Below are 24,400 nucleotides of genomic sequence, written 5' to 3'. Positions count from 1 at the left end.
GCGTGGTTGAACGTATGCGTGTTGGCAGACCGTACCTTGCTTGTTTTTACACTATGCGTGGTCTGGGACAGAGCGTGTAGTGATGCAGAGGCGTATACTTTCAAGCATCTAAGCCAGGGGTTCCCAACCACGGTCCTCAAGGCACACTAACAGTCCAGGTTTTAAGGATAGCCATACTTGAGCACAGGCAACTTAATTAGTACCTCAGTTATTTTGATTAACCCATCTGTGCTTTAGCATAGATATCACCAAAACCAGGACTGTTAGTGTGCCTTGAGGACAGAGGTTGGGAATCACTGATCTACACTTATGCCTTTTTCTCACAGCTTCAGGAGCTGAGAGAAAAAGGCACCATCGTGGGTTTAAGAAGCGGGGAAACCCATTGATTGTGCATTTTATGCTGAATCACTGAGTGCGTAACTCCTGCTTTACAGCAAGGCTATTTAATTGAATAGCTTTTCCCCGCACAGCTAATTGAATACCCTCCTAAGTGCACTCAAGATGCATAAAACCCTGCACACAGGCGATTATTCAAACTGGACCAGTGCACGTAGTTGAGGAACACACAATCGAAATTTATGTTCAAATCTACATTAGACCCTTTAACTATACAAGAGGAAAAGGCCCTATTGGCTAAGGTATGCTGTCTTTTTCATGTGTTTTTAAATGGTGTAAAGTGATCGATATATACGCTCCCGGGGTGACAATAGAGGTGTAACGCACTTACCGACAATCTCTGCTGCTCACTGTCAGAGGATCTCCCCAAGAGCTGCTGCTCCAGTTCTCCACACCGGCTCTTATACTGTAAGACCTGGAAAACAGGAACCGGTGCAATAGCAAATAGGGCTTGTGTGGTACAGGTATAATATACAGTAATCAATTTGCAGAGTTGTTCCAGTGATTTGTTTGGCAAATTGATGGTATAAGAAACTAATAAATAAACCATAAAGTAGTTTTGTTCACTTTAAAGACAAGAGCTACAGTCAGGTCCATAAATATTGGGACATTGACAGAATTTTCAGATTTTGGGCTCTATTCACCACCACAATGGTTTTGAAATGAAACAAACAAGATGTGCTTTAACTGCAGACTTTCAGATTTAATTTGAGGGTAATTACATCCAAATCGGGTGAACGGTGTAGGAATTACAACAGTTTCAATATGTGCCTCCCACTTTTTAAGGGGCCAAAAGTAATGGGACTATCAACTCAAAAGCTATTTCATGGACAGGTGTGGGCTATTCCCTCGTTATTTCATTATCAATTAAGCAGGTAAAAGGTCTGGAGTTGATTCTAGGTGTGACATTTGCATTTGCAATCAGTTGCTGTCGACTCTCAATATGAGATCCAAAGAGCTGTCACTATCAGTGAAGCAAGCATCATTAGGCTGAAAAATCAAAACAAACCTATCAGAGAGATAGCAAAAAACATTAGGTGTGGCCAAATCAACTGTTTGGAACATTCTTAAAAAGAAAGAACGCACCGGAGAGCTCAGCAACACCAAAAGACCCGGAAGACCACGGAAAACAACTGTGGTAGATGACAAAATAATTATTTCCCTGGTGAAGAAAAACCCCTTCACAACAGTTGACCAAATCAAGAACACTCTCCAGGAGGTAGATGTATATGTGTCAAAGTCAACAATCAAGAGAAGACTTCACAAGAGTGAATATAGAGGGTTCACCACAAGATGCAAACCATTGGTGAGCCACAGAAACAGGAAGACCAGATTAGAGTTTGCCAAACAACATCTAAAAAAGCCATTACAGCTCTGGAACAACATCCTATGGACAGAGGAGATAAAGATCAACTTGTACCAGAGTGATGGGAAGAGAAGAGAAGGAAAGGAACTGCTCATGATCCAAAACATACCACCTCATCAGTGAAGCATGGTGGTGGTAGTGTCATGGCGTGGGCATGTATGGCTGCCAATGGAACTGGTTCCCTTGTATTTATTGATGATGTGACTGCTGACAAAAGCAGCAGAATGAATTCTGAAGTGTTTCGGGCAATATTATATGCTAATATTCAGTCAAATGCTTCAGAACTCATTGGACGGCGCTTCACAGTGCAGATGGACAATGACCCGAAGCATACTGCAAAAGCAACCAAAGAGTTTTTTAAGGCTAAAAAGTGGAATGTTATGCAATGGCCAAGTCAATCCCCTGACCTGAATCCGACTGAGCATGCATTTCACTTGATGAAGACAAAACTGAAGGGAAAATGCCCCAAGAACAAGCAGGAACTGAAGACATTTGCAGTAGAGGCCTGGCAGGGCATCACCAGGGATGAAACCCAGCGTCTGGTGATGTCTATGCGTTCCAGACTTCTGCTGTAATTGCCTGCAAAGGATTTGCAACAAAGTATTAAAAAGTGAAAGTTAGATTTAGGATTGTTTAGTTTGTCCCATTACTTTTGGCACCTTAAAAAGTCGGAGGCACATATAGAAACCGTTGTAATTCCTACACCGTTCACCTGATTTGGATGTAATTACCCTCAAATTAAATCTGAGTCTGCAGTTAAAGCACATCTTGTTTGTTTCATTTCAAAGCCATTGTGGTGGTGAATAGTGGCCAAAATCTGAAAATTCTGTCAATGTCCCAATATTTATGGACCTGACTGTAATTGTAGAATTATTAAGCTACAACAGCAGGCGGTCTGCTTTACAATTCATCACCTAGGCACAATTGTTGATCAAAGCTTGATTACTAATGTCTTTTTTTATCTCATCTCATAATTATTGATCAGCTATCATCACAGATTCCTGCACGCAACAATATTAAGCATCTTCCTGACCTCTTGCCATCTCAACATAATCAGTAATCTCCTGCTATTATTAATATACTTTGTTTATAGGGTTCCACAATTTAACACGTTAACTGATGGCTATTAGCTCAACATGCTACATGATAATTATCACCTATAATACCAATTTGATTACTGATTTCATATTATATCAACAGGATTACTCATCTCTTCCATCTCAACATGATCACTGATCACCAACCACGTGAACACTGGGGAGCTCTGAGCATCAGAATAGGGATACTGATTCTCATCACAGCATCAGCAGACAGACATATAAACACAAGGTCCATGTTATACAGTGGACCTACACCTCACTCACCTTATTCTGCAATCTCTGTACTAGATGGGCCTGCCGCTGCTGTCCCTCCTGGTAGGCAGATAACTTGTGCTTATAGGCCATCTCCTCCTCCTGGAATCGTCGCCTTACATCTAAGGCTGTATCACTTTCTCCAGACCTCTGCAGCTGAGACTGTTCCAGCTGTAAGGACAGACATGGGCAAATGAAGGACAGCTGAGACAAGCAATGTCACGTATGACAATAGTAGTTTTGCAAATGTGGACATTTTTCCAATGTAATGCTAATGTGCCATACTGTTCTTTTGGAAATTGGTTAACTATCTGTATGGAACATTATCGTCTGCTAAAAGGTATGTTTGACTACTCATGTAATATTAGCCAAACGAACACCAAACGTTCACAGCATAGTCAATAAGAACAACATAACGCTCAGAGTAGGTGAGTGCGGTTATCTTGTTTGAGGCAGTGACTTGTCCATTTGTCCGAGTATATTAGTGAGGACAGGACTGAACAGGGACAGACTGGGGCTCTAGATCAGCCCTGGCATTCTCCTCTGTGCGCGACCCGTAGACGCGCTTGCGTAAAAAGGATGTGGCCTCACCCCACAGGGGCATGGTTTAAACTCATGGGGGCGTGTCGCGAGTCACTGGAGCCTGGCCTCAAAGAAAGGCCCCATATTTCAGTATCCCGGCTGAACATAGTGCTGGGAGGCAGAGTTGGGAGGCCAGGCTTTCAGACCGCACCGGCCTGTCAGGCCATCGGCTCTTCTGGCATTTGGAAGGACCTTAGATGGGTATGTCTTTGCGTGAAATGGGTGTCAACAATGTGATCGCACAGAACTGTTCTGTCATGTGGGGGTTTCATAGAACTGTGGTGGGATTGTCATGGGAGTGTAGCTAAGTTCAGTGTTATTCTGAGTTGAGGTACGGAGAAGGGAAGTCTGATTCAGATAGGTCTCTTGCACGTAGCATGTGGCTGGTGCAGGTGCTGATACCGATGATGACGATTGCGGCTGTGGACAGTAAAACAGTGGGAGGAGCAGTTTCCCACTTGAAGCCGCATTAGCCCTATGGAAACTGGCATTAGCATAAGGCAGTAACTCAGGCTTCCACAGCATCACGCAAACACAGCCACTGTGTCTCTCTCAGTATCAGCCCCAGTGTTATAGTGTGGAGAGTGCAGGGTTTTCAATAGCACAAAGTAGAGATTTCAGGCTCCCAGTACACTGATTCAACAGGACTGGGGTCTATTTATCATTAAGTTTCCCATAAATGTATCAAGCTAAAAGCTGCTTTGTGAGTGTCTAACATACCATTATATAAAAATGAGATTCATATTATTACTGCTGTTCATTGTTTAGAAATTTAAGTTTGGTAGCTCTCATCTAATATAGTATATTTAGACTCAGTAAAATAAAATGATAGAAATAGTTAAAGCGGACCTTTGACCTGCATACAGTGGGGCAGCCATTTTGTAGGGTGAACCAATATTCATGAGCAGACTGTCTAGTCACTAGGAACCAGTGACATGATTAAGGGCCTGATTCAGCAAGGAACGCACGCTAGCAGACGAACGCACCCAGCCGCTGCGAGAATATGCGAATCAATACATAAGTACGGAAACCGCAGCACAAGAAGCAGACACCAAGCAAAACATAAAACCGCCCACCTATGCCGTGATTGACAGCGTAAACATCGGGAACATCAAGTGCCATCGAAGCTGCGTGTAAGCTAAGGGTAGACCTGACCCTGCCGCAGGACTTGAGAGATTCCTGCACGCAGAGAGGCGCCCAGCAGAGGTGCCTCTGAGATTAATTTATGCACGCCCCTGTAACGGCGCACAGGCACACCTGCGTTCGGCCAACCACCCCCTTGTCACCACCCACAAACGGCACTTCCTGTCAATCAACATCGAAGGTCTCTGCGAGCTCCCTGCGTACTCTGAGAGAGCCCTTACCATACTCAGCAAACTGTTTGCACACGCGCAATGGGATGCCTACGGAGAGCAAAAACATTGGCCAAGTGCGAGTGTTCTCTCCTGTGCGTTCCTTGCTGAATCAGGACCTAAGACAGAAAATTCCTTATAGCACAGCATTTTTAAGGGGCTCTTCATAAATGTGTAGTCACCATGACATGGGCTCCTATAAGAGCTTGTCCCAGCGATGAGTAAAAATGAAAGTGAGACCTAACACTACTACTTTACTTCTGAGTTTGCATGCGTGGCCATCCTGAGCCAACTGAGGGAAGCCAGGAAAGGCTTTGGGGACGCCTGCTGTGAGCGCTATTGCTCTCATAGCAGCTTTATAGCTTTGATAATTGGTAAAAACCAATGTGAGAGCAGGAGATAGAGTGCATTGTCATGTATACTGGCTCATCCCAGCAAACAGTGCTACTACATAAGGACGAGAGGCAGCCTGGCTGATTGTCTCTTGCCCCTGAAGGCTCCCAGCACTTGGTTCTCTGCTCCAAATAATGACTGGTAATATCAAGGACTCACGTTCTCTATATCTCTATAATCTCTCTTCTCTAAATGTAGACCCATGTAGAACCCTCTAAATATTTCCTCAACCAATGATAGTGTCCTGAATATACTTACTGCACACCGTAACGCCCCCGACACAATTTACAGATAATATTTTCCTTTAAAACATATGGCCACAAAAACAGACCATACACACTGATGTGTTTCTGCCATGGGATACAACAAAGACACAGCAGAGGGGGTCATTTAATGGCATAATGGCACTAAAACTGTTTGGAAATAATTATTAGCTTGACAGCTCTCAATCTGATAAAAAACATTCATGTACAAGCAAATCCATGGAGAATTATTTATGTTGCCCAATAAAATGTGTCACTATATAAGCATTTCTGTTTGAAAGTGTGAAGTCTTGACATCTCCTGTGTTGCTAGAGGCGAATTATGGGGGGACGAGATGGCAGTCGGAGATCACACGTCCCTGGGAAAGTGTTTTGCGGGGAGGGCCACGCTCCCACTGGGTTGTTAACAGCCAGACAGTTTATTTAGTGCTGTTATGAGAGAGCGTTAATTCTGCTCGGGAAGGTGGGAATCTGGCCCCACGGGGGGAGCGGAGAGGTGCAGCTGGACGGAATGATGTGAGCTCTGGTGTTAGGGACAAGGTCACAAAGCAGTCAAGGGCCTTGTCAGTGTGTAGCCTTGTGATACGCTGCCAAAGACTGACACAACACGCAAGCAGAGATTACGCCAAGATGTGTATGACAAGCAGATGGCATTGTGAGAGAAGCTTGGTTCTTGCAATGAGTTGTGCCAGTCTCGTTAAAGCATTGGCATTTTATTAGTGGAGTAATGTTTAATCCACAGAGCTGTGACTCAAGAACTCTCCCTTACATGGAGGGGGGAACAGAGTTTCAACAGGTTTCTCACTGCAGATGCTAAGGGTTAAATTTGCTAAAGGTCGATTTAGATTTACTGAAAATCGATCTACATCAATCAAAAAATCCACATATTTATCATCCATAGGGTTTCAACTTCAACTGACTATCATTAAATGTACCGCTAAGTGACAGGACATCAGAATCATAGCTTCATCCTTTATTCTGACTACAATGTACTTGAGAAGCCTAGGGATCGTCCTCAGCACAATGATGCGCAAATTGTCCCAGATTCATTTTTTCACTCAATGGGGTGAAGAAAAGAATGGCAACTGAAGCTCTGTGATATAGTCATGAGGTAACAGCACTTACTGCTTGGCATGGCCATGGCTGATCTTCCCATATTATGATCAGAGCTGGCGATCATTGTGGACCCACATGTGCTACACTAAACAGTGGTGCCAACCTTTCTGGTACTCACTGACATGCAGCCACGTTATTATAACAATACCAATGTTAATCTCTTAGAGAATACCCTCTCTATTTAAACAAATAGAATACGAAATCATTCAAATTGCTGTTCTTCACTTTATATTGATAGCATTTCCCTTTTTGATCACACATTCTTGTAATACATTCAGCCTGGTATAGTGACACACAAATGTGCCCTGACACAAATAACTGGTCTAAACCATCTTTCTGGGCAATATCACCCAATTGGCCCCTTATCACCATGTGTGGCCCCAAAATGTCTAGAAAGCTTCACAATGATTCAATCAAATTGAATACATCATTAGCAGGTATGCTGGAAAATAACCACAATCTCCCTACTGTGCTAACAGGCCCCAGTAATGCTGACAGATGTAAGGCCATATGCCTGTCCTTTGTGGCCAATGACAGAGTGATCCTGTTTCCCTGATCAGTATAGATATCATTTAATATATCATTTAATGTCATTGTCAACCAGAATATGCAGAACCACTAGCACTAATGGAGCTGTATAATGCAAATACAAATCCCTTGAGAGGGGGTGTAATGGGAGACCACGGTCAGACAGTGGACTGTGGGGTGGGACAAAGCAGTAGAAGGCAGAAATGTTCTAGATGTTCCAGGAATTAGAAATGCTGGATAAAAAAATGCCATTTGGTGCTTTAAAATGAACTCCCAGAATACTGAGGTTTAAGACTTTTTCACCCCTGATGTCAAATCACAATTCCTCTTCAAGTGGCACCTCCAATAATGAAAATACCTGGGCTTGTCTATTTCAACACATTCCTTCTCCCCATGTTTTGTTCATAATAAAAACTGATCTGTTGTCTTGGAGCACAGAATTCATCCCTCGGATTGGACAAATAAACTCCATCAAAATGGATTGCTAGATCTCTTTCAAGTCCGTCCATTTCAAGAACCCCCCAAGATCTTCAAATTTATTCAACATATTACCTCTGTCTTTATCTGAGCCGGAGTCGGTATCTAATCGACTTGTCAACATTCAGACAGGTTCTGAATGTCGACATGGCCATTAGGTTGACGATCAATATGTAGACACGAAATTAGGTTGACATGGTTAAAATGACGGCACGTTCAGAATGTTGACTCTTTAATTTTTAGGGTTAGGCTAAAACAAAAGAACCATATGTCTACATTTTGGTGTCAACATGATAAATGTCAATATTTTAACCATGTCGACCTAAATACATATCTACATATTGTTTGTCAACCTAATTAACATATCAACCTTATGACTGTTGACATTCAAAACCTATCAACATTCTGAATGTCGACAAGTCATACCACACCCCTAGCGGTAAATTTACTAAAGTGAGAGTTTTTAACAGTGGAGATGTTGCCCATAGCAACCAGATTCTAGCTATTATCTTCTAGAAGGTGCTAGTTAAATGTTAAGTAGAATCTGATTAGTTGCTATGGGCAACATCTCCACTTCTAAAACTCTCACTTTAGTAAATATACCCCCTAGAGTACATCTTAAGAACTTGCAAAGTGGTGGTGGCCTGGGATTACCCAGTTTTAAAAGATATTACCAGACAACACAGCTCACCCAGTGTGTCCAAATGAATGTGGTTCTATTCACTAATATGTGGGTCTCTATTGAAACAGACAGCATTCAGGTGCCTTCACTCTGCTCCCTTCTATGGCTCCCTCATCTATATATTAATAGCAGAAGGACTTTTATGAGTGACCTATTTCTATGATGCCGTTGTCTGAGCAGGGCATATCATAAACAAAAAGGTCTTGGTCAGTATAGCAGAAAATGAGTGCGTGTCTCCCCCGTTTTATGGGCTTGCTGAAATCAGTGGCTGCGTCCTTCACTGGCTTCAGCAGCGTGAATTCCACAGTCATTCTGAGTAACCTGAGTGTTACTCAAATGACCGATATATGATCCCATGCTGCATCCTCAGACGCAGCAGTGGATCAGAAAAGCTGGCAGGAGGCGTCTATTAGCATATCTGCGGCATTAGTATATTATGACACAGCCACTGTGTGCAAAGATGTAGGAGCTGTGTGATAAGTGTACATCTCTGAATCAGGCCCTATGTCCGGATTTTGCTAAATGTTTCCTGAAGCCTCTGACAGATGTTGGAGAGGATGCCTGAATTCCAGCACCTTCATAGATATCTGGTGGGCTTGTCCAAAACTAACTGGATATTGATCAGCCTTCAGAAACCTAATACTGTCATTTTAAAAAGTATTCCTTTATCTCAGGGGCGTAACTAGGGGTTTGGGCCCCAGGGCAAGTTGACGCCTTAAACGCACCCCCGCCCCCTCCCCATTTATGTGACCTGCGCCTATTGCCCAGGGTCACCTACAGCCTCAGGAGCATGGGTCTAATTAACGCCTAGAAGTGCCAAATGCCCAAGGTCCCATTACCCCCACGGGACTAGTGTCCGACAACCTTGGGAGGGGTTAATCATGGGAAGGCCTCATAGAGGACCTACATGTCCGGTGGGAGAGGCTGCAATGGTTTAGCTTCGTTAGGTGTTTTATTTTCCAACCACAGCAGCATTCTCTGGTTCTCAGTCGCATTCTTCTGCCGTTGGCCCGTCCTGGCCAGCGCTGCTGCCAGAGCTGTTCTCTCTTGAGCCTGGCGTCTTATGGCCTCTTCCACTTCCTTCTCCGTGCACACCGCCAAACTGTCTCTTCCGCCCAGAGTTGTCTGACGTCAGAAACCGCGGATGGAGCCAGCCATGATGGAGCTCACTGTGAATGGCTCGCTGCAAACGCTTTCTATTGGCTGCTGCAGCCGTGATTGGTCCGCAAGCTGCTCTTCAATGGCTGCCAGTCCATAAGCTGCTCCTTGAATGGTACTGGGAACAGACACACTGTCCCAGCGCTGGCCACTGATGTATCCCCCTGGGGACACATCTCACCAGACTTTAAACAAACACTTGATCATAGAACTGACTGCTACAGTGTGGAACACATCTCCACACTGTCCACTGCCCTGGCCAAAGGCGACCCCATCTGTCTGGCCTTTCATGGCGGCCAAGGCAAGGTGTCCCACACACACCTCCTTCGTTGCGCCACTGCTTTATCACCTACAGTAAATAAGCACCAATCCAAGCTTAGGACCTGATGCAGAGTTGGGAATAGAGTACAAGTAACTTTGCATCTTGGTCAAAACCAAGCTGCACTGCAGGTGGGGAAGATGTAAAATGTTCAGAGAGATTTAGATTTGGGAGGAGTGTAGCAGCGGCTCTTACGCTCTTAGATAAGGGGGGCTGCCGCCGCTGAAAACGAGAGGGAGGGAGGGTGCAATTACTCACCCATTGCTCCCGTCCAAGCCGGGTCCCGGCTCCTGTGAAATCGATCTGTCAGGCGCCGGGAGCAGCGCATGCGCACTAGCGTAGAGGAGCCACCGGCATCCAAAGGCTGCATCATCTGCAGCCCCTAGGAGCCGGTTAGGGCTGGCGGAAAGGCAGAGTAGTGGCTTCCTCCTGGAAGCCGCTCTCTGCTAATAGCAGCCTGGACTGGCAGTCCCAGGGGGAGGAGACACCTCCCCCTGAGACTGCTTGTATATGTGACTGGCAGGTAGCGCTTCCACAGACTGCACTGACTACACTGAGATGGAGAATTTTACTGGGGTGGCTGCAGCCTCTAGGCAATATCTGCCACTGGAGAGGTGTGTCCAAATTGACATCTAAATTGCAGTATAAAAATAAAGCTACTCAGCATTTGTGGGCTACATACAAAAGCAACCAGTATTTCCCCCACATGCAAAAAAGTATGTCCAGGTTCACAGTTACTTTATATATCTTACTCTATTCCCAAAGCTGAATTAGGCCCTTATTTACCACATAATAGTAGCCACCACCTGTCAACTAGCGGTTGACTGGAATTACAAATTTCCCTTCTATTACGGCTGTAATTATTTGATTACACGTGTCAGCTGATATACAGTGCATCTGGAAAGTATTCACAGCGCTTCACTGTTTTCACATATTGTTATGTTACAGCTTTATGCCAAAATGGAATAAATTCATTTTTGTCCTCAAAATTGTACACACAATACCCCATTATGACAACGTGTAAAAAATTTTTTGAGATTTTTGAATATTTAATTTAAAAAAACCACATGTACATAAGTATTCACAGAAATTGCTCAATACTTTGTTGATGCATCTTAGGCAGCAATTACAGCCTCAAGTCTTTTTGACTGTAATTCATGGGCATTTCAGGGTAGAAACTGGAGGTGACCTGAAGTGGACACAAAAGAAGGGCGTCTCATGGTTGTGTTATGGGAGTGTCATGGGCATGATTCAGCATATGTCTGTGATCTCTATCACAGCACCGCAGCCACAGTGGCCATATTTTAAGAAAGTTAAAAGGAAGACTGCACCAGGCAGGGGCTGCTGGAGGAGACGGTGTTCCGACCAATGGTGCTTCGATGGTGGAGTGATCGGATCCACCTGCGGACTTGAGCATTGCTCAAATATGCAAAGTGGGTGTTGCAGGGTTTGCTCAGTCCGTTGCACATTACTGCACTAGGGGAATGATCAAAGTTTCATTTGCAGATTTTTGCAAATGCGAATCTGGAAGAAAGAGCGTTCGCACATGAATAGCGTGCACCTATGAATCATGACCGACTCAGAGTCAGGCCCTTTGTATGCGTCTATAGGCCTGTTTCAGAGATGGTCGCAAATGCCGTTACAGCTGCGATCCCGTAATGCAGCGGATGTGTGAAAACATGCAAATGTAGCGGCTGCCAGTATTTTTACAGAGACACCGACAGTCAACATCTTAGATCTGCCACTTGCCCACGAAGATGAAACCATCGAACACACATCTATCAATCATCAAACTTCAGAGTATTATTATTATTATTACCAGTTATTTATATAGCGCACACATATTCCGCAGAGCTTTACAGAGAATATTTGGCCACTCACACCAGTCCCTGCCCCAGTGGAGCTTACACTCTATATTCCCTACCACATGCTCACACACATAGCGTTCCCGCTAGGCTGTTTTACCGGGGTGCGGCGCCCTGCCCTCCTTCTGGAGGGCAAAAAGCACCCTGCCCTCCAGGAGGAGGGCAGAAAGCGTCCTGCCCTCACAGCCTGCGGGTGCCATTCTCACCCGCGGAACGCAGTGTCCCGCGGGTGGAGAAACATGCGGTGACCCGGTCACCGCCGTAGAATAGACCCCGGGCGCATGCGCCCGGCATCTATTCTCCCTTTCTGCAGCGCTTGGGGGCTGCCCGGCATGTCCGTAAGCGCCGGGCACGCCCCCAAGTATGACGAAAAGGGGACGCGTCTTATAGACACGCCCCTTTTCATGACCACGCCCCCTTTTCGGACGCGCGCATAACATTGCCCTCTCTAGCTCCGGCACCCTGCCTGCCGCCGGAGCTAGAGTTAACACTACACACATACACACTAGGGTTAATTTGTGTTGGGAGCCAATTTACCTACTGGTATATTTTTGGAGTGTGGGAGGAAACCGGAGTACCCGGAGGAAACCCACGCAAGCACAGGGAGAATATACAAACTCTGCACAGGTAGGGCTGTGGTGGGAATCGAACCCATGACCTCAGTGCTGTGAGGCAGTAATGCTAACCATTACACCATCTGTGCTGCCCTATGGTCATCAGAAGTAAGACGCCAGAGCCATTTTTACTGATTATGGGATCACAGTCGCAAGCTGTCACATGCCCCCAAAAGGTCTTGACACATCTGTAGTTTGATGCCACCCCCTTGTCACCACCCACTGCGAGCACCGTCGCAAGACTATTGCGGCACATGCGCATTGTGACTTATGTGCATGCGCAGTGTGACTTATATGCATGTGCAGTGTGACTTATATGCATGCACAGTGTGACTTATATGCATGCACAGTGTGACTTATAGGTATGCACAATGTGACTTATACACATGCACCGTGTGACTTGTATGCACAGTGTGACTTATATGCATGCACAGTGTGACTTATAGGTATGCACAATGTGACTTATACACATGCACCGTGTGACTTGTCTGCACAGTGTGACTTATTTGTATGCATAGTGTGACTTATATGTATGCACAGTGTGACTTATATGTATACACAATGTGACTTATACACATGCACAGTGTGACTTGTATGCACAGTGTGACTTATTTGTATGCATAGTGTGACTTATATGCATGAGCAGTGTGACTTATATGTATGCACAGTGTGACTTATATGTATGCACAATGTGACTTATATGTATGCACAATGTGACTTATACACATGCACAGTGTGACATATAGGCATGAGCAGTGTGACTTATATGCATGAGCAGTGTGACTTATATGCATGAGCAGTGTGACTTATAGGCATGCGCAGTGTGAGTTCTATGCATGCGCAGTGCAACGTGACTTATATGCATGCGCAGTGTGAGTTCTATGCATGCGCAGTGCAACGTGACTTATATGCATGCGCAGTGTGAGTTCTATGCATGAGCAGTGCAACGTGACTTATAGGCATGAGCAGTGTGACTTATATGCATGCGGAGTGCGACGTGACATATGCATGAGCAGTGTGACGTGACTTATATGCATGCGCAGTGCGACGTGACTTATATGCATGCGCAGTGCGTCGTGACTTATATGCATGCGCAGTGCGACGAGACTTATATGCATGAGCAGTGTGACGTGACTTATATGCATGAGCAGTGCAACGTGACTTATATGCATGAGCAGTGTGACTTATATGCATGCGCAGTGTGAGTTCTATGCATGCGCAGTGCAACGTGACTTATAGGCATGAGCAGTGTGACTTATAGGCATGAGCAGTGTCTTATATGCATGCGCAGTGTGACTTATATGCATGCGCAGTGTGACTTATATGCATGCGCAGTGTGACTTATATGCATGCGCAGTGTGACTTATATGCATGCGCAGTGCAACGTGACTTATAGGCATGAGCAGTGTGACTTATAGGCATGAGCAGTGTGACTTATATGCATGCGCAGTGCGACGTGACTTATATGCATGAGTAGTGTGACTTATAGGCATGAGCAGTGTGACTTATATGCATGCGCAGTGTGACTTATATGCATGCGCAGTGTGACTTATATGCATGCGCAGTGTGACTTATATGCATGCGCAGTGTGACTTATATGCATGCACAGTGTGACTTATATGCATGCACAGTGTGACTTATATGCATGCGCAGTGTAACTTATATGCATGCGCAGTGTAACTTATATGCATGCGCAGTGTGACTTATATGCATGCGCAGTGTAACTTATATGCATGCGCAGTGTGACTTATATGCATGAGCAGTGTGACTTATATGCATGTGTAGTGTGACTTATATGCATGCACAGTGTGACTTATATGCATGAGCAGTAGGAAAAAAATTAGCAATTTGCAAAACATTGCATTGCGACGTCACTGAATCAGGCCTTATGTTCATTATTATGTATGTTTCTTTGATGAAATTAATTAAACTGAAAAAAGAAAAAAATGCAAATTGGAGATAAAAGGCAGTCACTATTGGTTACAATTATATTTTAGTCCAACATATGTACTACTCTGTATGTGTAGGTGTAGGGCTTTTCTGTACGTATACATGGAAAATTTTTAAGTACTGTACAGGATACAGGGCATGATTCAGCAAGGAACACAGGCCCTGATTCAGAGCCGGACGCTCTGACCAGAGCGCTCGCTCTGAATCACGGCCCACCTCCATAAATATGGAGCGTCCTCCTGGACGCTCGTATAGCTGTGGGTCACCACCCACAGCATATACGAGCGTGCAGGTTGATGGCCGCGATGGTCTTGACCATCGCGACCATCGCCACTGCGAGCAAAAGCCTGCGGTTCAGTTTTTCAACCGCAAGGCCAGGAGTGATTTTGGCTCTATCAGAGCCAAAATCACTCCCACTGACATCACTAGTGATGTCAGTGGGGCCGGCTTCAGACGGTAGGCGTTCCCTTGGGAACGCCTCCGTCTGGCAGGTACGCCCCCGGCACGCCCACCAAAGGGGGCGTGCTGTCAGTCAACATCGACAGCACGCCCCCTTTGATGAGACACTATGAGCGAAGGAAAGTCCTTCGCTCGTCGCGTCTCGCGCATGCGCACGACGGAGCTCCCTCCGTCGTGCGCATGCGCACTGCAGACCATCGACCCACTTGCGAGCGGACAGCCACTCGCGAGTGGGTCTGAATGAGGGCCACAGTTGCTAATACGCACGCAATCGGCCGATTATTTCACACTGCGTAAGCATACGCATTGTGCGCGTGCGAACCGGCCACTGCGATGGGGCAGTGGCTACACAGATCCATCGAAGAGTGATTGACAGGAAGTGCTGTTTGTGGGTGGTGGTTGGCCGAACGCAGGCATGCCAGTGTGTTCGCACGACGTTGCAGGGGCATGCTTAAATTATCCACTGCGATCCCATACGCAGTATGAGGTCTCATAGCGAGCGTGGCTGTTAGCAATTCCTGAGTAAGGTCAGGGTTTGTGCAAGTGTGCGTGAGGCTGCGATGGTACTCAATTGTACCGATGGTTTCGCTATTCTGCTAAACATTACAGATGTGTGTAAGGTAAAGTGGGCGTCCTTATGTTGTGCTGAATTTGCATTGCGATCGCAGTGGATTAGCATACTATCACAGTTGAACTACGTGCGTATGCAATATTGCGATTCGTAGTGAATCAGGCCCATAGTGTACACCAGGGGTGGGGAACCTTTTTTCTGCAGAGGGCCATTTTGATATATATAACATTATTCACGGGCCAGGTGCAGGCCACGCCCCCTCCATGTTATGTCACACGGGGCGGGGCCACAATCGCCAGTGATTACAGCAATGCACCCTTATAAACATTATTATTAACACTTACTTACATAGCACCAGCATATTCTATTGTGCTTTACAATCTACATATACATATGTCTTTACCTTAGCCGACAAGGTATGGTTTTTGATGGTCAGGTCATCGCGCTCAGCACGGGTTAGTGCTAATAGGTCTTTCAGACGAAATAACTCGTCCTGTAGAGATCTATTTTCCTCCTTTAGATTGAGGTCATGGTAGGATTCTGTGAAGCCTGGGCACAGAGAACACTTTTATTAATAGAAGGATGTATACATTCTATGTCAGACAAAGACACACATACAATTCTACTCAATATTCAGGGATAGAGAGAATGGTGGTAACACCCATTTGATAGATCTACTATACTACTATTATTATACAAAGCAAATAATAAAGAATCCACATATACATCTGTGTAGGGCAAGAATGATACAACAAGGGGAATTATTGTACCCAATAGAATATTCCTAGAGCAATATAGCAACCACTAATTATGTTGAGAATATATATAAGAGGTTTAATATTTATGAAACACAGTAGAAATATACTGTCTGTAGCAGTTATAATTTGGGGAATATGCCCCTAAAACCGCCTCTGTAGTCATGTGATAGAAATAAGTGAATGGACGTACTGTGACCGGGCACTTCGCTTAGATTCTGTGTGATGATCTCTCTTATACGGGCAGGGACTGGCGTCAGTCTGTCTCGCTCGCTCTCCCCGCTGCGCACACTCAGTATCCTGTCCTCTGACATGCTCTCCGGATTCAGGACAGTGTTCTCCAGCCGCTGAAATAAAAACAATTTATACAACGATACAAACAGAAGATAACAGAGCCATTCCTGGGTTACTCACACTAAACTATGATGCTGGTAGTAGTATATCTCTTCCATTGATCAATTATATTGATTTTGATAAAAAGTCATACATGGGACTGACAATATAAAAACCACTTTTTTTTATACCTTTGTAATATAACTTTTTACTGAGTTTTCAAAAGACATTTAATAAGTTGGGGAGTGGTACAGAAAGAAAAGGGTGGGGTATGCAAGAGCAAAATGGAACAGCGTAGACCACGGCAACAGTATGATGTGAGGAGAGTACACAATCCTGCCAATGTTCAGATAATCATACAAGAAAACTAATAGATGTGCTTAGACCAAATACTGGGCCTGATTCAGCAAGGAACGCAGTTGTTAATACGCACGCAATCGGACAATTGTTGCGTCCTGCTCATGCATCGCAGTGCGCGAACCAGCCACTGCACTGCAATCAGGATTGCAGTGACCACGCAGACCCATCGCAGAGTGATTGACAGGAAGCACAGTTTGTGGGTGGTGATGGGGGGGTGGTCGGGAAATGCAGGCGTGCTAGTGCACTTTTTTAATGTTGTTGCAGGGGCGTGCATGAATTAATCACTACCCTACGCAGCCTGAGGCTTAATAGCGTGCAATGAAGTTAGCAATTTCTGAGTAAGGTCAGAGCTTCTGGAAGTGTGCATGAGGCTGCGATGGTACTCGATTGTACCGATGTTTTCGCAGTCTTGCTAAATATTTCAGATGTGTGTAAGAGGGTGGGTTTTTAACAGATGGACTCAGAGTACCCTAGTTTCCAGGTTATTCCTAGTCTTGTACTCTTGGAAGAGTGGGTGGTCCTCCTGCCCAATACTAGTACAGTGGGCAGGATGGGAAGAATAATGCCGGGAATCACAGATCTGTAGGGAAGAGGCTCTGCGAATATGATGTCTCTCTGATTAACGTGTCATTTTGGCCCCCCCTCAGTTCATAGACTTGCTATAAATGCCATTATATGTCATAATATACAGACACTTTGCATATGTCATAATATACAGACATACCTTCCATATGTCATAATATACAGACACCCCTTCCATATGTCATAATATACAGACACCCCTTCCATATGTCATAATATACAGACATCCCTTCCATATGTCATAATATACAGACACACCTTCCATATGTCATAATATACAGACATCCCTTGCATATGTCATAATATACATTGACTCCTTCCATATATCATAATATACAGACACACCTTCCATATATCATAATATACAGACACCCCTTCCATATGTCATAATATACAGACATACAGTCAGGTGCATAAATATTGGGACATTGACAGAATTTTCATATTTTGGCCTCTATTCACCACCACAATGGCTTTGAATGAAACAAACAAGATGTGATTTAACTGCAGACTTTCAGATTTAATTTGAGGGTAATTACATCCAAATCAGGTGAACGGTGTAGGAATTACAACGGTTTCTATATGTGCCTCCCACTTTTTAAGGGGCCAAAAGTAATGGGACTATCAACTCAAAAGCTATTTCATGGACAGGTGTGGGCTATTCCCTCGTTAATTCATTATCAATTAAGCAGGTAAAAGGTCTGGACTTGATTCTAGGTGTGACATTTGCATTTGGAATCAGTTGCTGTCGACTCTCAATATGAGATCCAAAGAGCTGTCACTATCAGTGAAGCAAGCCATCATTAGGCTGAAAAATCAAAACAAACCCATCAGAGAGATAGCAAAAACATTAGGTGTGGCCAAATCAACTGTTTGGAACATTCTTAAAAAGAAAGAACACACCAGAGAGCTCAGCAACACCAAAAGACCCGGAAGACCACAGAAAACAACTGTGGTGGATGACAGAAGAATTATTTCCCTGGAGAAGAAAAACCCCTTCACAACAGTTGGCCAAATCAAGAACACTCTCCAGGAGGTAGGTGTATATGTGTCAAAGTCAACAATCAAGAGAAGACTTCACAAGAGTGAATATAGAGGGTTCACCACAAGATGTAAACCATTGATGAGTCACAAAAACAGGAAGACCAGATTAGAGTTTGCCAAACAACATCTAAAAAAGCCATTACAGTTCTGGAACAACATCCTATGGACAAATGAGACAAAGATCAACTTGTACCAGAGTGATGGGAAGAGAAGAGTATGGAGAAGGAAAGGAACTGCTCATGATCCAAAACATACCACCTCATCAGTGAAGCATGGTGGTGGTAATGTCATGGCGTGGGCATGTATGGCAGAAAATGGAACTGGTTCCCTTGTATTTATTGATGATGTGACTGGTGACAAAAGCAGCAGAATGAATTCTGAAGTGTTTCGGGCAATATTATATGCTCATATTCAGTCAAATGCTTCAGAACTCATTGGACGGCGCATCACAGTGCAGATGGACAATGACCCGAAGCATACTGCAAAAGCAACCAAAGAGTTTTTTAAGGCTAAAAAGTGGAATGTTATGCAATGGCCAAGTCAATCCCCTGACCTGAATCCGATTGAGCATGCATTTCACTTGATGAAGACAAAACTGAAGGGAAAATGCCCCAAGAACAAGCAGGAACTGAAGACATTTGCAGTAGAGGCCTGGCAGAGCATCACCAGGGATGAAACCCAGCGTCTGGTGATGTCTATTCGTTCCAGACTTCAGGCAGTAATTGCCTGCAAAGAATTTGCAACAAAGTATTAAAAAGTGAAAGTTAGATTTAGGATTGTTTAGTTTGTCCCATTACTTTTGGACCCTTAAAAAGTGGGAGGCACATATAGAAACCGTTGTAATTCCTACACCGTTCACCTGATTTGGATGTAATTACCCTCAAATTAAGTCTGCAGTTAAAGCACATCTTGTTTGTGCACCTGACTGTACTTTCCATATGTCATAATATACAGACACCACTTCCCTTTGTCATAATATACAGATACACCTTCCATATGTTATAATATACAGACACACCTTCCATAAGTGATAATACACAGACACTTTGCATATGTCATAATATACAGAAATTCCTTCCATATGTCATAATATACAGACATACCTTCCATATGTCATAATATACAGACATACATTTCATATGTCATAATATACAGATACACCATCCATATGTCATAGTATACAGACACTTTGCATATGTCATAATATACAGACATACCTTCCATAAGTCATAATACACAGACACTCTGCATAAGTCATAATATACAGACATACCTTCCATGTCATAATATACAGACACTTTGCATATGTCATAATATACAGACACACCTTCCATGTCATAATATGCAGACACACCTTCTATATGTCATAATATACAGACACTTTGCATATGTCATAATATACAGTCATACCTTCCATATGTCATAATATAAAGACACTTGCATATGTCATAATACACAGACATACCTTCCATGTCATAATATGCAGACACACCTTATATGTCACTCATAATATACAGACACTTTGCATATGTCATAATATACAGATACTTTGCATATGTCATAATATACATATACAGACACACTTTGCATATGTCATAATATAGAGACAAATCTTCTATATGTCATAATATGCATAAATACCTTCCATATGTCAAAATATACAGACACACCTTCCATGTCATAATATACATACTTTGCATATATCAAAATATAGACATCCCTTCCAAATGTCATAATATACAGACACACTTTCCATATGTCAAAATATACAGACACACCTTCCATATGTCATAATATACAGACACACCTTCCATATGTCATAATATACAGACACTTTCCATATGTCATAATATACAGACACACCTTCCATATGTCATAATATAAAGACACTGCTTCCATATGTCAAACTATAGACACACCTTCCATATGTCATAATATGGACACACCTTCCATATGTCATAATATGCAGACACCCCTTCCATATGTCATAATATATAGACACACCTTCCATATGTCATAACATACAGACACTACTTTCATATGTGATAATATACAGACCATACTTGCCTACTTTTTTTTTTCCTTACCTGGGAGAAGCCCGGGGAGGAGAAGCAGGTGGGCGCTAATGGGGGGTGGGGCCTGATGTATTGCTGTAAATTATCGCGATTAGAACATATTTAAATAGGAGCATGGCCAAATGATGCGATTCTTGTGGAATCTCGTCATTAAGCTCCGCCCCCTACTCAGAGACCTCCCATAGAAGATGCACCCCTCCCAAGCATCCCGATTTCAGCGGGACATGCGATTGTGAAATCGCTTTTGGCAAAAAAAATTTATTGCAGGTGTTCTAGTTGTATTGCTTTGCATAGGGACCCTATTGCGAGACTGGCTCTTGTGACCAATAGCGCTATACAGACTGGTGGCAGCAGCGCTTTCACCCACCACTCACACCAATGTCACTGTGTGCCCTGTGCACAGACTGCTATGTAGCCTATCCTATTCACCCACCACTCACACCAATGTCACTGTGTGCCCTGTGCACTGACTGCTATGTAGCCTATCCTATTCATCCACCACTCACACCAATGTCACTGTGTGCTCTGTGCACAGACTGCTATGTAGCCTATCCTATTCACCCACCATTCACACCAATGTCACTGTGTGCTCTGTGCACAGGCTGCTATGTAGGCTATCCTATTCACCCACCACTCACACCAATGTCACTGTGTGCCCTGTGCACAGACTGCTATGTAGCCTATCCTATTCATCCACCACTCACACCAATGTCACTGTGTGCTCTGTGCACAGACTGCTATGTAGCCTATCCTATTCACCCACCACTCACACCAATGTCACTGTGTGCCCTGTGCACAGACTGCTATGTAGCCTATCCTATTCACCCACCACTCACACCAATGTCACTGTGTGCCCTCTGCACTGACTGCTATGTAGCCTATCCTATTCATCCACCACTCACACCAATGTCACTGTGTGCTCTGTGCACAGACTGCTATGTAGCCTATCCTATTCACCCACCATTCACACCAATGTCACTGTGTGCCCTCTGCACTGACTGCTATGTAGCCTATCCTATTCACCCACCACTCACACCAATGTCACTGTGTGCCCTGTGCACTGACTATGTAGCCTATCCTATTCACCCACCACTCACACCAATGTCACTGTGTGCCCTCTGCACTGACTATGTAGCCTATCCTATTCAAGTGAACGCGGGCCCAAAGCACCTCTCACCCTACCCCTTACCGGCCGCGTGCATGGTGCCACACCTATCTTTTCCATTGATGTTGTCAATAAATCTTGTTGTTATTGCTCAGGTTTAACTTTATGGATCAAGATGTAACAAACTGCAGGTTATTTCTAGGAGTTTCCATTACAAAATTATGCAGTTTTCTTGAATAATCGGTTCAAACAGACACAATGGGGTATATTTACTAAAGTTTGGGTATTTAGAAGTGGAGTTGTTGCCCATAGCAACCAATCAGATTCTAGCTATTAGCTTCTAAAAGGAGCTAGATAAATAAGCAGAATCTGATTGGTTGCTATGGGAAACAACTCCACTTCTAAAAACCTGTATTTCAGTAAATATACCCCAATGTTCTTATATTATTATTGTGAGTTGGGGTACACTCCTTTTCTGTGGTTCTCAAGTGGACTCCTGGCACCTTTTTTTGTGGCAGTGTTTTTTTGGTCTCTGTTTTTGTGTTTCATGACCCTGGGAAACGGTATTCACAGAAGATTACAAGAGAGAGGAAGTCTTTTATGCCTATTGGGACTATATGATGATTGAGTCGACTGGAACTGAAGATTGAGTATATTGTGGTTCTCTTGAACGATACAATATATGTTTGTGACAAGTCTGTTATATGTCTATTTTCCCTTATTTTTTTTAATCATTGGTTCAGCGCCATCTCACGCACATTTTCTTCTTTGCTTCAATTCTTATAATATTAGTATAGATACAGACACTCCTTTCGTATGTCATAATATTTCTGCACTCTATCCATATTTTATAATGTAAAGACATACCTTACATATGACATAATATAAGGACATACCTTCCATACCTCATAATATATAGATACACCTTCCATATGTCATATAATACAGACCATACTTGCCTACTTCTAAAAAAACATTTCAGGGAGATTGTGAAAGCAACACCTATGAGCGAGGCGGTAAAGTGGGCGTGTACTGCTACATCTGAGAGGCGTGTCATAATACTGACTTATGGTGCATACACACGGCCAGATTTTCCTTCAGATTTGTACAATAACAATTTTAAAAATCGTTCACATCTGAAAGAAAATCTGACATTTGTCCTTGCAACGATGAACGATGAGCGTTCCCGTTTGTCAGATAACGATATCTGACATCTGTTTGCAGTCAGATTTGGTCGATTTTCATTAATTTTAATACTGTCAAAGATCATTCGTAGTTCGTAGTTCATGAAATCGTTGGTAAAATCGTTCAAATCGTTCGTGGTTCATCGTTCGTCTGACAGATCTGACCGTGTGAATGCACCATTACATCCAAATGTAAACAAGCCCAAAAGCAGTCAGTAAGATCTATTTGTTGATGAAACACACTAATACTTTTCAGAAAATGCATCTAGTCATAAGGATCATTGGGCCTGATTCAGACCCACTCGCAAGCGGCTGTCCGCTCGCAAGTGGGTCGATGTTGTGCACTGCGCATGCGCACGATGGCGGGAGCTCCGTCGTGCGCATGCGCCAGACGCGACGAGCGAAGGACTTTCCTTCGCTCGTTGTGTCTGATCAAAGGGGGCGTGCTGTCGATGTTGACGCCTACCGTCAGAAGCCGGTCCACTGACATCACTAGTGATGTCAGTGGGAGTGATTTTGGCTCTGATAGAGCCAAAATCACTCCGGGCCTTGCGGTTGAAAAACTCAACCGCAGGCTCCGGCTCGCAGTGGCGATGGTCGCGATGGTCAAGACCATCGCGGCCATCAAACTGCACGCTCGTATAGGCTGTGGGTGGTGACCCACAGCTATACGAGCGTCCAAGAGGACGCTCCATAATTATGGAGGGCGGCCCTCATTCAGAGCGAGCGCTCTGCTCAGAGCGTCCGGCTCTGAATGAGGGCCATTGTGCCTTATACCAATACAGGAAAATTATACTAATGATCAGCGGCGGCTTCTACCCACTTTGATGAGGGGGATGCTGCTGCCACCGCCGAAAACAACAGGGTCACTCACCAGCTCCTGTCTCGCCCTGGCCAGGCCCCGGCGCCTGCACATATCGATCTGTCAGGTGCCAGGACCGGCACATGCGCACTAGCACCGGGGAGCTGCGCATGTCACCGGCTTCCAAAGGGATGCATTGTCTGCAGCCCCAAGGAGCCGGTTAGGGCTGGTGGAAAGGCAGAGTAGCGGCTTCATCCTGGAAGCTCTGTGCTTATAGCAGCCCAGACTGGCAGTCCCAGGGGGAGGTGACAGGGACTGCCTGTTGTATAAGTGACTGGCAGGTGGCACTTCCAATAGGAAACCACTGCCAGTCACAGTGAAGCCAGTGCAGTCACAGACTGCACTGACTACACTGAGGTGGTGGAGTTTGGTGGGGGGGTTGCAGCCTCGCAGCCCATAGGCAAAATCCACCACTGCTAATGATCCCATTTGAATGTATATATCTTTTTTTTTTTTTTTTACTATAACAGCTTCATAATGGGGGTAAGGTGCAATCAGGGAGATTACTAGGGGTAAATTTACTAAGATGGGAGTTCTATTAAGAAGTGATGTTGCCCATAGCAACTAATCTATTGCTGGGAAGATGGCTCCACGGATGAGGGGGGAGCCACTTATTGACACAAGGTAAGATGCGGGGAGGCTGGGGGTACCAACTTCC

The 24,400-nt window shown here is 44.3% G+C and overlaps 1 protein-coding gene across 4 annotated transcripts in view; it reads right to left on the bottom strand.

Annotated features, from left to right (window-relative positions):
* Positions 1–24,400, bottom strand: part of CROCC2 (ciliary rootlet coiled-coil, rootletin family member 2) — a 160,455-nt gene that overhangs the window by 112,589 nt on the left and 23,466 nt on the right. For all 4 annotated transcript variants that reach the window (XM_088479235.1, XM_088479237.1, XM_088479236.1 and 1 more), the window contains exons 2-5: positions 16,391–16,544; positions 15,846–15,991; positions 3,127–3,285; positions 728–811 (exon numbers count right to left, since the gene is read on the bottom strand). In XM_088479235.1, the coding sequence (XP_088335361.1) occupies positions 728–811; positions 3,127–3,285; positions 15,846–15,991; positions 16,391–16,544 (543 nt within the window). The remainder of the gene's footprint in view (positions 1–727; positions 812–3,126; positions 3,286–15,845; positions 15,992–16,390; positions 16,545–24,400) is intronic.

This window comes from Taudactylus pleione, unplaced genomic scaffold, assembly GCF_031769625.1.
Source record: "Taudactylus pleione unplaced genomic scaffold, aTauple2 ptg000229l, whole genome shotgun sequence".
Lineage (NCBI taxonomy): Eukaryota > Metazoa > Chordata > Amphibia > Anura > Myobatrachidae > Taudactylus > Taudactylus pleione.
The sequence above is the reverse complement of the archived record's forward strand: the minus strand, read 5'-3'. Positions and strand labels throughout refer to the sequence as shown.